General features: G+C 42.4%; 1 protein-coding gene across 1 annotated transcript; it reads left to right on the top strand.

Moving 5' to 3' along the window:
• Positions 1–680: 680 nt before the first annotated feature.
• LOC139406679 (proteasome subunit beta type-5-like) lies at positions 681–11,393 on the top strand. The gene is made up of 3 exons (XM_071149554.1): positions 681–932; positions 1,905–2,211; positions 10,838–11,393. The coding sequence occupies exons 1-3, from the start codon at positions 714–716 to the stop codon at positions 11,125–11,127; spliced, it is 816 nt and encodes a 271-aa protein (XP_071005655.1). The 5' UTR covers positions 681–713; the 3' UTR covers positions 11,128–11,393.
• The last annotated feature ends 5,711 nt before the right edge of the window (positions 11,394–17,104 follow it).

The following is a 17,104-nucleotide window of genomic DNA, read 5'->3' as shown; positions in this document are numbered from 1 at the left end:
CTTGGGGTAGTAGGGTTGAGACTTCCAAGACTCAACAGAGTCAGCAGCAGACAGGTAATCTCTGAAACTTTCCTGATATTTGTCTTTGACATCTTTGTTTGCTTTAGCAGTTCTCTGTATTTTACTGTATGTGCATGGACTCCATCTTGTCTGTGAAGTAACCACACATCAAAAAGCTGTATCGCCACAAGAATGTTGTACTCACACCTTTCCTCTTCATAGTGAAAATTGGAAATGAAGTTCTTGGAATGACAAGTTTCTTGTCTTTAGAAAATTAGTCCTTAGCAACATAACTGCTATAAACCAACACTGCTTTTATGAAATTATTGTGACATTAGAATTGTGATGGCATTCTTTGTTTAAGTATACTAAGGGAGGTGGTGGGGGGAATCCATTGAAGTGACTATGGGTAAATCTCACTGTGTCCAGACAGAGATCTTTAGTAATAGAAAAACGACATGCATCTAACACTGCATCATTGTGAACCATCACATTTTTAAGGGTATTTCTTTATCATAGGTAAGCTAATGTTTACATAGGCCCATAGTGAACTTTTGTAATCGATATTGTGAAGTCGATAATGAACTATTGGAGGACCATCTCGAAGAAAACTGAACGAGGTGCAAAACTGCAAATCTGTGACGTATTTCCTTTACCGGCAAAACTGTTTTGATAACAACGGAAGTGGTATTTTCATCATTCTTAGTTTAAAGATGGCTCTTGCTAATGTGTTGCAGAGTGAGTCAGTAGACTTTTCAAACTATGGTCGCAAGTGTCGTGGCTTCACCAGTAGTTTGTATGAAACAGAGTTGGGTTTGGAGTCTGTAGGGGGAGATAACCTCTCTTTCGCTGTGAGAACCGCCTGCTCTGACGGAGATGGGCCAGAAAGAAAGATACAATTCCTTCATGGCACAACCACATTAGCCTTCAAAGTAAGTGTACTCGCTACCAAATATGGTTGATAAATGAAGATGTCCCACTCGGGCCGTTTACCATTGGAAAAGAAAACATCAGTTCCGGTCTGCTTAATGGGTGGTTTTAGGCACCAACGCATTAGCGGCTGGTCTGCTTATTTCAGTTCGTTTACTGTACATAAACCAGAAGGAATGAGAGAGTGGGATGTCTCGCTTCGCCTTTTACCCGTTTGCACGATATGCTAGCTAATAAGTAACCATTGTTTGAGAGCAATTAATCGCGCGCTCACATAACGTTACAAATGGATTCCCCGTTGGCTAGCCATTTAGGTTTAAAGGTTTAATGTATAAAAAAAAATGCAGAATATTAAATACATAGTTCCAAAACAAAGCTTTGCCGTACCAACGTGATGTGCATTCCATAACAAGCGCATCTCACCTGTGCTAACTCTTACTGGTCAACTGTGTACGCAATCACATTACCAGTTACCTATAACCCTGCGTACGTATTAGGCAACTGAAGATATAAACAACACATTAAATGAGCACATAAACAGGCAAAAATGACTGCTTCATGCCAATGGTCATTTTAGCTAGTCATATAGGCTACTTCTTGTTTAAACTTAGTTAGCTAACATTTTTTTACATTTTCCTTTATTTAATAACTAGGCAAGTCAGTTAAGAACAAATTCTTATTTTCAATGATGGCTGAGGAACAGTGGGTTAACTGCCTGTTCAGGGGCAGAATGACAGATTTGTACCTTGTCAGCTCTGGGGTTGGAGCTTGCAACCTTCCGGTTACTAGTCCAACGCTCTAACCACTAGGCTACCCTGCCGCCCCAAGGGTTGCTTTAAAGGGTTGCTAGTTATTCTGAAAATAACTTTAAACAATGACACCGGAAATAATCAAGTCTAGGGTTATATAGGCCTAGCTATTACCCCTTGGCTAGCCATTGTCTAACTTCTGCCTCCATGTCCTTTTCCCCACAGTTCCAGCATGGTGTGATCGTGGCGGTGGACTCCAGGGCTACAGCAGGCGCCTACATCGCCTCCCAGACAGTGAAGAAGGTGATAGAGATCAACCCCTACCTGTTGGGCACAATGGCTGGAGGGGCTGCTGACTGCAGCTTCTGGGAGCGCCTGCTGGCCCGCCAGTGCCGCGTCTACGAGCTCCGCAACAAGGAACGCATCTCTGTGGCAGCCGCCTCCAAGCTACTGGCCAACATGGTGTACCAGTACAAAGGCATGGGCCTCAGCATGGGAACCATGGTGTGTGGCTGGGACAAGACTGGACCAGGTATGGATGTGATATGATGCTGTATAACTGGTGTCAATGTGCTAGTTTAGCAGTAATGCTTCTTTCACTGTCCCTGGCCTCTTACTGGGCTCGAACTAGTGATTCTCTGCTTTGCAAACACGTGCTAGCCAGTTGCGTTGCCAAAAATCTAGCAATTCAGCGACCCTAGTGAAGATATTTGAAGCTGTGGAGTGAGCTTATAGTACGCGTAGCTGCGGGAAGTAGTTTGGGGGTGGGGATGCTGGGATTTGTTGGTGGGGGTGTGTGATGCAGAAATATTTTTTCTTAACCGGCGCTGATGTCTTTATCAGTCCGCTAATATATGACTAGTAAAGGCCCAGTGCACTACGTTTGTGATCATTTTTATAACGGAATTGATTTGAATTTGTGTTAACCAGCATTTGTAACTTCAATCTGATAATTTCCTGTACAAAACGTTAATCTGATAATACTTGTGATATATAAAAATACTTTATGTTTTCCAGTTTCTTGAAATACTTTGCAAAAGCAACTTATTTCTATGTGTAAACTGAAATGGTCCATTCATTCCTTTTAACATTTTAGTAGATGTTCTTATCCAGAGCAACTTACAGTAGTGAGTGCATACATTCTCATACTTTTTTGCACTGGTCCCCCATGGGAATTGAACCCACAACCCTAGCGTTGCAAGCGCCATGCTCTACCAACTGAGCCATCACAAACCACTTAATAACTGTATTGTGCATTATTTCTCTTCATGGTAATGGAAAGTCTACAAGTATCTAACCTTAATGACCAGCCTATGTACAATACAGTAATGTACATTTACATTAAGTGGTTTGTAAGGACGGTAAATTAATACTGCACAAAAACGGGTTGTTTTCCATGTTATTTGATCAATGTAGTTATTTTTATTTGATGTGGATGTTTTGTCTATGACCATAACTTTGCACCTTTTGATGTAAATGTTTGAGGACAAGGTTTTGTTCTTACTGTATACATTTAGAATGACAATCGCATGATAAACATTTTTGGGGGGGTGCTGCAGCACCCTTACTTCCTGCTGCTATACTAGTACGGTGTTATCGCTGTTACATCAGAGATTACCATAAACTATGTGATGAAATGTTGTCTTGAAGACTATGTTAATTTGTTTTGGCTCTAGTGTTCCATATTACATGTGTATTTGCAGGACAAAACAAAAATAAACCAAGCTAAGCATCACAAAGTTCTGCTCGCTAAATTCCTTTTCCACTGGCTCTCACTAAATTGCGTTCCGACCGCTCCCTCTACACATACGTGCTGTGTGCGCCTACAGAAATAAAGGCCTATAAAAAAATGTATCTATCTGATGGGATACCCAAGCTACATTCCCCCCCCCCAACATAGACAGTTTCCACACGGACAATATGCAATAACATTAGTTTGATAAAGACAGAGCATATTTTCATCAGAATCATTAAACCTAGGCCTACTCACCAAACCTATGTCATGGCCATAATTCAGTGTAGAATTGTTAAAATTCCTAGGACCAACATAATACAGTAAATCGAATGTCTGTATATCGAAAAGACAGATTTTAGTTTGTAACCCTGAAAAATGTCTTTCAATTTGCCAAATTGCGCCTCATTCCAAATGATCACTCTTTGAGAATAACTGTTCCCGACGCAATAAGCCAATCACTTCACACTCGTCTGTTCTATTCTGTTATATTACATCATATTTTCTTACCATAAAATAGGTGTTTTGACTGTGATAACGGCTGGGGAAATAAAAGCAAATTGTCTGCTAAATTAACAAGGCTATGCCATTGCACAGCCATAGGCTTCTAATCAAGTGCCACGCTGCTGAGGTTACTACCTTTTTTGAAGATATAATATAACCAGTTGATATTACAGTTTCAATTAATTAATCTTAAATGGCACTTGTTTTTTTTATCGACTGAAAACAAATCGTAATTGCATCAAATATATATTTTGTATCTGTAATGGTTATAAATTAGGCATTGTTGCACACTGTTGGCACATTAACTAACATATTCCTCTCAATTGTACATTTTTAGCTTGACTCATTTTGACGTTATAACTACTTACATCTGCTCCCCCGTAATGTTTTGTCAGCCATCTTTGTTGAAGAAAGCCACCAGGGACAGGTGGCTCGCATCAAATTCATTATTGGAACCACTCGATATGATTGGTCATATAAAAACCTTGGGACCCAAATGCATAATGAGTGCTCTAACTCTCCCTTGTGGTGGTCTGGAGTAATGAAGCTGTGATGCTGGGTACCTCTAAGTCCCGCGGTGTAAACTCACAACTTTCTAAAGGAGGAACCACTATAGATAAATGTGCAATTTTTTTTTCTAGTACGGCCCTCATTCTAAAAGTAGAATTTTTTTTCAACAATTGAATTGCACACGTGAGCCACATAAAGATTGCAGTAGCCTAAATGTCATATTTCCCATGAGTTATGAATGTATGGTACATCCTTCCCTTAAAAAGGAGAGGTGCCTTTCCTCCCTATCACGCTGCATATTAAAGTTGTTGTGACTAAGGAGTGCAGTATAGACTACAATAAGAGACGGGACACACCATAACGACCACAGAACATCAGCCGCATGTCTCTCTCGTCGCGATGTGTTTTGTCCTATATTTTTATTTTTAACCCTAGCCCTCGCACGAGGTCTTTGGTAGGCCGTCATTGTAAATAAGAATGTGTTCTTAATTAACTGACTTGCATAGTTAAATAAGTTAAAAAAAATTGTCTTTTCATTTCCTGGTGATTCTACATGTTGAATTGCCACCGACGCTCAGCCGGTGATATAACACACACAGCCGTTGGAACCAAAATGCAAAGCGTGTGCAAGGGTGGCTGAAGAATCTAAAATATATTTGGATTTGTTGAGCACTTTTTTTGGTTACTACATGATTCCAAGTAGAAACCAGGAACCAATACATCAAGTCAGTTAGGAAAGCAAAGGTTAGCTTTTTAAAACATACATTTGCATCCTGTAGCTCTAACTCCAAAAAGTTCTGGAACACTGTAAAGTCCATGGAGAATAAGAGCATCTCCTCCCAGCTCCCAGGCTGGCTACCCCAACCCCGGCCAACAGCTCTGCACCCCCCGCAGCTACTTGCCCAAGCCTCCCCAGCTTCTCCACCCAAATCCAGATAGTAGATGTTCTGAAAGCGCTGCAAAACCTGGACCTGTACAAATCAGCTGGGCTAGACAATATGGACACTCTCTTTCTAAAATTATCCGCTGCCGTTGTCGCAACCCCTATTACTAGTCTGTTCAACCTCTCTTTCGTATCGTCCGAGATTCCTAAAAATTGGAAAGCTGCCACGGTCATCCCCCTCTTCAAAGGGTGTGACACTCTAGACCCAAACTGTTATAGACCCATATCCATCCAGCCATGCCTTTTCTAAAGTCTTCGAAAGCCAAGTTAACAAACGGATCATTTTGAATCCCCCCGTACCGTCTCCACTGTGCAATCTGGTTTCCGAGCTGGTCATGGGTGCACCTCAGCTCGCTCAAGGTTCTAAACGATATCATAAGCTCCATCGATAAAATACAGTACTGTGCAGCCGTCTTCATAGACCTGGCCAAGGCTTTCGACTCTGTCAATCACCGTATTCTTATCGGCAGACTCAACAGCCTTGGTTTCTCAAATGACTGCATCGCCTGGTTCACCAACTACTTCTCAGATAGAGTTCAGTGTGTCAAATCGGAGGGCCTGTTGTCCGGACTTCTGGCAGTCTTTATGGGGGTACCACAGGGTTCAATTATCGTCCGACTCTCTTCTCTGTATGTATCAATGATGTCGCTCTTGCTGTTGGTGATTCCTTGATCCACCTCTATGCAGACGACACCATTCTGTATACATCTGGCCCTTATTTGGACACTGTTAACAAACCTCCAAACAAGCTTCAATGCCATACAATTCTCCTTCCATGGCCTCAACTCCTCTTAAAAGCTAATAAAACTAAATGCATGCTCTTCAACCGATCGCTGCCCGCACCCGCCCACCCGACCTAGCATCACTACTTGGGACGGTTATGTGGACAACTACAAATACCTAGGTGTCTAGCTAGACTGTTAAACTCTCCTTCCATACTCATATTAAGCATCTCCAATCCAAAATTAAATCTAGAATCGGCTTCCTATTTCGCAACAAAGCCTCCACTCACGCTGCCAAACATACCCTCGTAAAACTGACCATCCTACCGATCCTCGACTTCGGCGATGTCATTTACCAAATAGCCTCCAACACTCTACTCAATAAACTGGATGCAGTCTATCACAGTGCCATCCGTTTTGTCACCCAAGCCCCATATATCACCCACCACTGCGACCTGTATGCTCTCGTCGGCTAGTCCTCGCTACATATTCGTCGCCAGACCTACTGGCTCCAGGTCATCTATAAGTCTTTGCTAGGTAAAGCCCTGCCTTTTCTCAGCTCACTGGTCACCATAACAGCACCCACCCGTAGCACGCGCTCCAGCAGATATATCTCACTAGTCATCCCCAAAGCCAACACCTACTTTGGTCGCCTTTCCTTCCAGTTCTATGCTGCCAATGACTGGAACGAATTGCAAAAATCACTGAAGTTGGAGACTTATATCTCCTTCACTAACTTTAAGCATCAGTTATCTGAGCAGCTAACCGATCACTGCAGCTGTACATAGCCCATCCAACCAACTACCTACCTCATCCCCATATTGTTTCTATTTACTTTTTTTCTCTTTAGCACACCAGTATTTCTACTTGCACATCTTCATCTAAACATCTATCACTCCAGTGTTAATTTGCTAAATTGTAATTACTTCGCTACCATGGCCTATTTATTGCCTTACCTCCTTACTCCATTTGCACACACTGTATATTGATTTATCTATTGTTATTGACTGTACTTTTGTTCATTCTATGTGTAACTCTGTGTTGTTGTTTTTTGTCGCACTGCTTTGCAATATCTTGGCCAGGTCGCAGTTGTAAATGAGAACTTGTTCTCAATTAGCTTACCTGGTTAAAGGTGAAATAAAAAAAATGTGCTATTTCATAGTTTTGATGTCATTATTATTATTCTAGAATATAGAAAATAGTAAAAATATGTGTTCTAAATCTTTTGACCGGTAGTGTATATAGGTTTTTAATATGTATAAAAACAAAATATGCTTCTTTAGGGGTTCATACACAATATCATATTTTTTTGTCACGTCATACATTTAATTCTTTGCATGTATTTTACCATTTGCTCACACCTTGTGCTCACGTCGCTCTGCTTCCTAAAATAAGGTCGCTCCCCCAATTGATATCATACCAACTTTTGCACCTCATTGTATTGAGGTCGACTGATTATGATTTTTGGACGACCAAAAAAAGCCGGTGCCGATTTTAAAATAAAACAAATAAAAATATGTATTTATTTATTTGTAATAATGACAATTACAACAATACTGAATGACACTTTTATTTTAACTTAATATAATACATCGATCAAATCAATTCAGTCTCAAATAAATAATGAAACATGTTCAATTTGTTTTATATAATGCAAAAACAAAGTGTTGGAGAAGAAAGTAAAAGTGCAATATGTGCCATGTAAAAAAAGCTAACGTTTAAGTTCCTTGCTCAGAACATGATAACATTTGAAAGCTGGTGGTTCCTTTTAACATGAGTCTTGAATATTCCCATGTAAGACGTTTTAGGTTGTAGTTATTATAGGAATTATAGGATTATTTATCTCTATACCATTTGTATTTCATATACCTTTGACTATTGGATGTTCTTATAGGCACTTTAGTATTGCCAGTGTAACAGTATAGCTTCCGTCCCTCTCCTCGCCCCTACCTGGGCTCGAACCAGGAACACATCGACAACAGCCACCCTCGAAGCATCGTTACCCATCGCTCCACAAAAGCCTTGCAGGGCAAGGGGAACAGCTACTCCAAGTCTTAGAGCGAGTGACGTTTGAAATGCTTTTTAGCGTGCACCCCGCTAACTACCTAGCCATTTCACATTGGTTACACCAGCCTAATCTCGGGAGTTGATAGGCTTGAAGTCATAAACAGCACAATACTTGAAGCATTGCGAAGAGCTGCTGGCAACACGCATGAAAGTGCTGTTTGAATGAATGCTTACGAGCCTGCTGCCGCTCAATCAGACTGCTCTATCAAATATCAAATCATAGGCTTATTTATAGCATAATAATAACACAGAAATACAAGCCTTAGGTCATTAATATGGTCAAATCTGGAAACTATCATTTAGAAAATAAAATGTTTATTCTTTCAGTGAAATACGGAACCGTTCTGTATTTTATCTAACGGATGGCATCCCTAAGTCTAAATGTTGCTGTTACATTGTACAACCTTCAATGTTATGTCATAATTATGTACAATTCTGGCAAATTAATTACGGCTTTTGTTAGGAATAAATGGACTTCACACAGTTCGCAATGTGCCAGGTGGCCCAGACTGCTGCATATACAGTGGGGCAAAAAAGTATTTAGTCAGCCACCAATTGTGCAAGTTCTCCCACTTAAAAAGATGAGAGGCCTGTAATTTTCATCATAGGTACACTTCAACTATGACAGACAAAATTAGAAAAAAAAATCACATTGTAGAATTTTTGAATGAATTTATTTGCAAATTATGGAGGAAAATAAGTATTTGGTCCTTCGTTGCCCGGGCGGTGTGTTTGGGATCATTGTCATGCTGAAAGACCCAGCCACGTTTCATCTTCAATGCCCTTGCTGATGGAAGGAGGTTTTCACTCAAAATCTCACGATACATGGCCCCATTAATTCTTTCCTTTACACGGATCAGTCGTCCTTGTCCCTTTGCAGAAAAACAGCCCCAAAGCATGATGTTTCCACCCCCATGCTTCACAGTAGGTATGGTGTTCTTGGATGCAACTCAGCATTCTTTGTCCTCCAAACACGACGAGTTGAGTTTTTACCAAAGTTCTATTTTGGTTTCATCTGACCATATGACATTCTCCCAATCTTCTTCTGGATCATCCAAAAGCTCTCTAGCAAACTTCAGAAGGGCCTGGACATGTACTGGCTTAAGCAGGGGGACACGTCTGGCACTGCAGGATTTGAGTCCCTGGCGGCGTAGTGTGTTACTGATGCTAGGCTTTGTTACTTTGGTCCCAGCTCTCTGCAGGTCATTCACTAGGTCCCCCCGTGTGGTTCTGGGATTTTTGCTCACTGTTCTTGTGATCATTTTGACCCCACCAGATCTTGCATGGAGCCCCAGATCGAGGGAGATTATCAGTGGTCTTGTATGTCTTCCATTTCCTAATAATTGCTCCCACAGATGATTTCTTCAAACCAAGCTGCTTACCTATTGCAGATTCAGTCTTCCCAGCCTGGTGCAGGTCTACAATTTTGTTTCTGGTGTCCTTTGACAGCTCTTTGGTCTTGGCCATAGTGGAGTTTGGAGTGTGACTGTTTGAGGTTGTGGACAGGTGTCTTTTATACTGATAACAAGTTCAAACAGGTGCCATTAATACAGGTAACGAGTGGAGGACAGAGGAGCCTCTTAAAGAAGAAGTTACAGGTCTGTGAGAGCCAGAAATCTTGCTTGTTTGTAGGTGACCATAATTTGCAAATAAATTCATTAAAAATCCTACAATGTGATTTTCTGGATTTTTTCTCTCGTTTTGTCTGTCATAGTTGAAGTGTACCTATGATGAAAATTACAGGCCTCTCTCATCTTTTTAAGTGGGAGAACTTGCACAATTGGTGGTGGCTGACTAAATACTTTTTTGCCCCACTGTACCCTGACTGCTTGCACGGAACGCAAGAGAAGTGACAATTTCCCCTTGTTATAAGAAATTCATGTTAGCAGGCAATATTAACTAAATATGCAGGTTTAAAAATATATACTTGTGTATTGATTTTTAAAAAAGGCATTGATGTTTATGGTTAGGTACATTGGTGCAACGATAGTGCTTTTTTCGCAAATGCGCTTGTTAAATCATCACCCGTTCGTCGAAGTAGGCTGTGATTCAATGAGAAATTAACAGGCACTTCATCGATTTTTATATACAACGCAAGACACGCTAGATAAACTAGTAATATCATCAACCATGTGTAGTTAACTAGTGATTATGTTAAGATTGATTGTTTTTTTATAAGATAAGTTTAATGCTAGCTAGCAACTTACCTTGGCTTCTTGCTGCCCTCGCGTAACAGGTAGTCAGCGTGCCATCCAGGCTCCTCGAGGAGTGCAATGTAAGGCAGGTGGTTAGAGCATTGGACTAGTAACCGGAAGGTTGCAAAAACGAATCCCCAAGCTGACAAGGTAAAAATCTGTCCCCTGAACAAGGCAGTTAACCCACCGTTCCTAGGCCGTCATTGAAAATAAGAATGTGTTCTTAACTGACTTGCCTAGTTAAATAAAGGTGTAAAAAAAACAAATCGGCAAATGGGTGTCCAAAAATACAGATTACCGATTGTTATGAAATCTTGAAATCGGCCCTAATTAATCGGTCGACCTCTAGTACAGACATTATTGTCATGTGTAGGAATACAAGCAAAAATATATGGAGGGGTGTGAGGGGCAAAACGTTTTTCTGTTGCCTGAGGGCACCGATGTAGTAGTAAAGGGTTAACATTTCACCTTCTAACGCCTTCCAGGCCTCTACTACGTGGACTCTGAGGGGAACCGTGTCTGCGGGGACCTGTTTGCTGTGGGCTCTGGCTCCATGTACGCGTATGGCATCGTGGACAGCGGTCTGAAGCAGAAGGACCTGACTGTGGAGGAGGCCTGTGATCTGGGTTGCAGGGCCATCTACCAGGCCACTTACCGCGACGCTTACAGTGGAGGACAGGTCAACCTGTACCACGTACACAGTGAGGGCTGGAACAGGGTGTCCCAGTCCGATGTCTTAATGCTGCACCAACAGTACCAGGCAGAGAAGGCATAGGAGGGGTAGGGGTAAAGAATGATAGCCAGAGGGACCATTCAGTTTTCGAAAAGTGTTTACACACATCCAAACTTGGCACAGTATCTGGTCTATTGAAAAATGACCTTTTATAGAATATAAGTAACCTTGCTGTCACTACACGTTCCTTACTGTGCCTGGGATAAAGGGGTGTTCCTTCTGTTAAACAGTGGCTTTGCTGACTTAACTCATATTTTTTCCCTTTTGACTGCTCTAAAGTTTTCAATAAATGTTCTCATTCATTCTCATCTTTCTAATGTGTGCTTTTTTATTGGTAGCAGAGAATTTAACAGACCAGTAATCATTTACAGATCCCATTATTGCCTTGAAGGATTAAGGCAAAGGAGATGCACTACATGACCAAAGGTATGTGGACACCTGCTCGTCGAATATCTCATTCCAATCATGGGCATTAATATGGAGTTGGTCCCCCTTTTGCTGCTATAACAGCCTCCAATCTTCTGGGAAGGCTTTCCACTAAATGCTGGAACATTGCTGCAGGGACTTGGTTCCATTCAGCCACATGCAATAGTGAGGTCGGGCACTGATGTTGGGCGATTAGGCCTGACTCGTAGTCGGTGTTCCAATTCATCCCAAAGGTCTTCGATGGAGTTGAGGTCAGGTCTCCGTGTAGGCCTGTCAAGTTCTTCCACACCGAACATCGACAAACCATTTCTGTATGGAGCTCACTTTATGCGCGGGGGCATTGTCATGCTGAAACAGGAAAGGGCCTTCCCCAAACTGTTGCCACAAGGTTGGAAGCACAGAATAGTTTAGAATGTCATTGTATGCTGTAGCGTTAAGATTTCCCTTCACTGGAACTAAAGAGCCTATCACGAACCATGGAAAACAAGCCCAGACCATTATTCTTCCTCCACCAAAACTTTACAGTTGGCACTATGCATTGGGGCAGGTAGCGTTCTCCTGGCATCCGCCAAACCTAGTTTCGTCCGTCGGACTGCCAGATGGTGAAGCATCCCAGAGTCGTCTCTTCACTGTTGACGTTGAGACGGGTATTTTGCGGGTACTATTTAATGAAGCTGCCAGTTGAGGACTTGTGAGGCTTCTGTTTCTCAAACTAGACACTAATGTACTTGTCCTCTTGGTCAGTTGTGCAACGGGGCCTCCCACTCTTTCTATTCTGGTTAATGCCAGTTTGCGCTGTTCTGTGAAGGGAGTAGTACCCAGCATTGTACGAGATCTTCAGTATCTTGACAATTTCTCACATGGAATAGCCTTCATTTCTGAGAACAAGAAAAGACTGAGTTTCAGAAGAAATTATTTGTTTCTGAACATTTTGAGCCTGTAATTGAACCCACAAATGCTGATGCTCCAGATACTCAACTAGTCTAAAGAAGGCCAGTGTTATTGCTCCTTTAATTAGAACAACAGTTTTCACCTGTGCTAACATAATTGCAAAAGGGGTTTCTAATGATCAATTAGCTAATCCAAGTTTATCTTTCTAAAAGGCTAACACAACGTGCCATTGGAACACAGGAGTGATGGTTTCTGATAATGGGCCTCTGTACCCCTATGTAGGTATTCCATAAGAAATCTGATGTTTCCAGCTACAATAGTAATTTACAACGTTAATGTCTAAGCTGTATTTCTGATCAATTTTATGTTTATGTTATTTATTTTTATTTCACCTTTATTTAACCAGGTAGGCTAGTTGAGAACAAGTTCTCATTTGCAACTGCGACCTGGCCAAGATAAAGCGTAGCAATTCGACACATACAACAACAGAGTTACACATGGAGTAAACAAAACATACAGTCAATAATACAGTAGAACAAAAGAAAACAAAACATCTATATACAGTGAGTGCAAATGAGGAAAGTTAAGGAAATAAATAGGCCATGGTGGCGAAGTAATTACAATATAGCAATTAAACACTGGAATGGTAGATCGGCAGAAGATGAATGTTCAGGTAGAGCTACTGGGGTGCAAAGGAGCAAAATAAATACATAAATACCAGTATGGGGATGAGGTAGGTAGATATATGGGCTGTTTACAGATAGGCTAAGTACAGGTGCAGTAAACTGCTCTGACAGCTGGTGCTTAAAGCTAGTGAGGGAGATATGAGTCTCCAGCTTCAGAGATTTTTGTAATTCGTTCCAGTCATGGGCAGCAGAGAACTGGAAGGAAAGACGACCAAAGGAGGAATTAGCTTTGGGGGTGACCATTGAATATACCTGCTGGAGCGCGTGCTACGAGTGGGTGCTGCTATGGTGACCAGTGAGCTGAGATAAGGCGGGGCTTTACCTAGCAGAGACTTGTAGACAACCTGTAGCCAGTGGGTTTGGCGACGAGTATGAAGCGAGGGCCAACCAACGAGAGCTTACAGGTCGCAATGGTGGGTAGTGTATGGGGCTTTGGTGACAAAATGGATGGCACTGTGATAGACTGCATCCAGTTTGTTGAGTAGAGTGTTGGAAGCTATTTTATAGATGACATCACCGAAGTCGAGGATCGTTAGGATGGTCAGTTTTACGAGGGTATGTTTGGCAGCATGAGTGAAGGATGCTTTGTTGCGATATAGGAAGCCGATTCTAGATTTAATTTTGGATTGGAGATGCTTAATGTGAGTCTGGAAGGAGAGTTTACAGTCTAACCAGACACCCAGGTATTTGTAGTTGTCCACGTATTCTAAGTCAGAGCCGTCCAGAGTAGTGATGCTGGACGGGCGAGCAGGTGCGGGCAGCGATCGATTGAAAAGCATGCATTTAGTTTTACTTGCGTTTAAGAGCAATTGGAGGCCACGGAAGGAGAGTTGTATGGCATTGAAGCTCAGCTGGAGGTTAGTTAACGCAGTGTCCAAGGAGGGGCCAGAAGTATACAGAATGGTGTCGTCTGCGTAGAGGTGGATCAGAGAATCACCAGCAGCAAGAGCAACATCATTGATGTATGCAGAAAAGAGATTCGGCCCGAGAATTGAACCCTGTGGCACACCCATAGAGACTGTCAGAGGTCCAGACAACAGGCCCTCCGATTTGACACACTGAACTCTATCAGATAAGTAGTTGGTAAACCAGGCGAGGCAATCATTTGAGAAACCAAGGCTGTCGAGTCTGCCAATAAGAATGTTGTGATTGACAGAGTCGAAAGCCTTGGCCAGGTCGATGAATATGGCTGCATAGTAATGTCTCTTATCGATGGCGGTTATGATGTCGTTTAGAACCTTGAGCGTGGCTGAGGTGCACCCATGACCAGCTCTGAAACTGGATTGCATAGCGGAGAAGGTATGGTGGGATTCGAAATGGTCAGTAATCTGTTTGTTAACTTGGCTTTCGAAGACCTTAGAAAGACAGGGTAGGATAGATATAGGTCTGTAGCAGTTTGGGTCTAGAGTGTCACCCCCTTTGAAGAGGGGGTTGACCGCAGCAGCTTTCCAATCTTTGGGGATCTCAGATGATACGAAAGAGAGGTTGAACAGGCTAGTAATAGGGGTTGCAACAATTTCAGCAGATTATTTTAGAAAGAGATGGTCCAGATTGTCTAGCCCGGCTGATTTATAGGGGTCCAGATTTTGCAGCTCTTTCAGAACATTGGCTATCTGGATTTGGGTAAAGGAGAAATGGTGGGGGCTTTGGCGGGTTGCTGTGGAGGGTGCTGGGCAGTTGACAGGGGTAGGGGTAGCCATGTGGAAAACATGGCCAGCCGTAGAGAAATGCTTCTTGAAATTCTCAATCATAGTGTATTTATCGGTGGTGACAATGTTTCCTAGCCTCAGAGCAGTGGGCAGCTGGGAAGAGGTGATCTTATTCTCCATGGACTTTACAGTGTCCCAGAACTTTTTTGTGTTAGTACTACAGGATGCAAATTTCTGTTTGAAAAAGCTTGGCCTTTCTAACTGCCTGTGTATATTTGTTCCTAACTTCCCTGAAATTTGCATATCACGGGGGCTATTCGATGCTAATGCAGAACGCCACAGGATGTTTTTGTGCTGGTCAAGGGCAGACAGGTCTGGCGTGAACCAAGGACTATATCTATTCCTAGTTCTACAATTTTTGAGAGGGGCATGCTTATTTAAGATGGTGAGGAAGGCACTTTTAAAGAATAGCCAGGCATCATCTACTGACGGGATGAGGTCAATGTCATTCGAGGATACCCCGGCCAGGTCGATTAGAAAGGCCTGCTCGCAGAAATGTTTCAGGGAGCGTTTGACAGTGATGAGGGGTGGTCGTTTGGTCGCAGATCCATTACGGATGCAGGCAATGAGGCAGTGATCGCAGAGATCTTGATTGAAAACAGCAGAGGTGTATTTGGAGGGTGAATTAGTTAGGATGACATCTATGAGGGTGCCCGTGTTTACTAATTTGGGGTTGTACCTGGTAGGTTCATTGATCATTTGTGTGAGATTGAGGGCATCAAGCTTAGTTTGTAGGATGGCTGGGGTGTTAAGCATGTCCCAGTTTAGATCACCTAGCAGCACGAGCTCATAAGATAGATTGGGGGCAATCAGTTCACATATAGTATCGAAGGCACAGCTGGAGCCAGAGGGAGGTTTATAGCAAGCGGCAACAGTGAGAGACTTGTTTCTGGAAAGGTGAATTTTTAGAAGTAGAAGCTCAAATTGTTTGGGTACAGAGTTCTGTATTACTTTCTATCTTTGCAGTAGATTGCAACACCGCTCCCTTTGGCAGTTCTATCTTGGCGGAAAACGTTATAGTTAGCAAAGGAGATTTCAGGATTCAGACACGGCTAAGACATCTGGGTTGGCAGAGTGTGCTAAAGCAGTGAGTAAAACAAACTTGGGGAGTAGGCTTCTAATGTTAACATGCATGAAACCAAGGCTTTTACGTTTACAGAAGTCAACAAATGAGAGCACCTGAGGGGTGGGAGTGGAGCTAGGCACTGCAGGACCTGGATTAACCTCTACATCAACAGAGGAAAAGTAGGATAAGGGTACGGCTAAAGACTATACGAACTGGCCGTCTAGCACGTTCAGAACAGAGAGTAAAAGGAGCAGGTTTCTGGGCACGATAGCATAGATTCAAGGCATAGTGTACAGACAAAGGTAAGGTAGGATGTGAGTACATTGGAGGTAAACCTAGGCATTGAGTAATGAAGAGAGATATAGTCTCTAGATATGTTTAAACCAGGTGATGTCATCGCATATGTAGAAGGAGGAACAACATGGTTGGTTAAGGCATATTGAGCAGGGCTAGAGGCTCTACAGTGAAATAAGACAGTAATCACTAACCAGGACAGTACCATTACTAACCAGGACAGTAATGGACAAGGAATATTGATATTAGAGAGAGGCATGCGTGGCCAAGTGAACACATGGGGGTCCAGTGAGTTGTTGGGCTGGCTGGGGACACGCCGATTCAAACAGTTAGCAGGCTAACAAGCTAACAGTTAGTAGGCCGGAGCTAAACAAGCTAGCAGCTAGTAGACCAGGGCAAGCTAGCAGTTAGCAGGCCCGGGTTAGCAAGCAAGCAGTTAGCATGGGCTAGCAGTTAGTAGACCAGGGCAAGCTAGCAGTTAGCAAGGGCTAGCAGTTAGCAGACCGGGCAGGCAAGCTAGCAGTTAGCAGACCGGGTTAGCAAGCAAGCAGTTAGCAAGGGCTAGCAGTTAGCAGACCGGGCAGGCAAGCTAGCAGTTAGTATGTTATTTTAATGGACAAAAATTCATTTTTTTAAACAAGGACATTTCTAAATGACGGTAAACTTTTGAACAGCAGTGTATATTTATTTTAATTCTGTGAAAACAGCCATAGTGCAACTCTCCCTTTTTCAAGGCTGAATTAATGTACCAGGAAAAGTAAGGTTCAGTACACAGACCAGACATAACAATTACAGCCACCAGGGGTTCCATGCACTTGGGAAATTGTGCAGTCTTGCTAAAACAGTTTTTCCCCCTGTGTACACATGTCATGGTTTACTACCACATTAGTATAGGCCTAATATATGTATTCAGTTTTACTCAACTCAGCATATTCTTTTGTCCCTCT

Source organism: Oncorhynchus clarkii, chromosome 4 (genome assembly GCF_045791955.1).
Source record: "Oncorhynchus clarkii lewisi isolate Uvic-CL-2024 chromosome 4, UVic_Ocla_1.0, whole genome shotgun sequence".
In the NCBI taxonomy this organism is placed as follows: Eukaryota; Metazoa; Chordata; class Actinopteri; order Salmoniformes; family Salmonidae; genus Oncorhynchus; species Oncorhynchus clarkii.
This window is presented reverse-complemented; position numbering and strand designations above follow the sequence as displayed.

Excerpts from the sequence above, each read along its gene's own strand:
- LOC139406679 (XM_071149554.1), top strand. The coding sequence starts at position 714 with ATGGCTCTTGCTAATGTGTTGCAGAGTGAGTCAGTAGACTTTTCAAAC. Across the intron at positions 933-1,904 it reads CAACCACATTAGCCTTCAAA|TTCCAGCATGGTGTGATCGT; the intron begins GTAAGTGTACTC and ends TTTTCCCCACAG. Across the intron at positions 2,212-10,837 it reads CTGGGACAAGACTGGACCAG|GCCTCTACTACGTGGACTCT; the intron begins GTATGGATGTGA and ends AACGCCTTCCAG.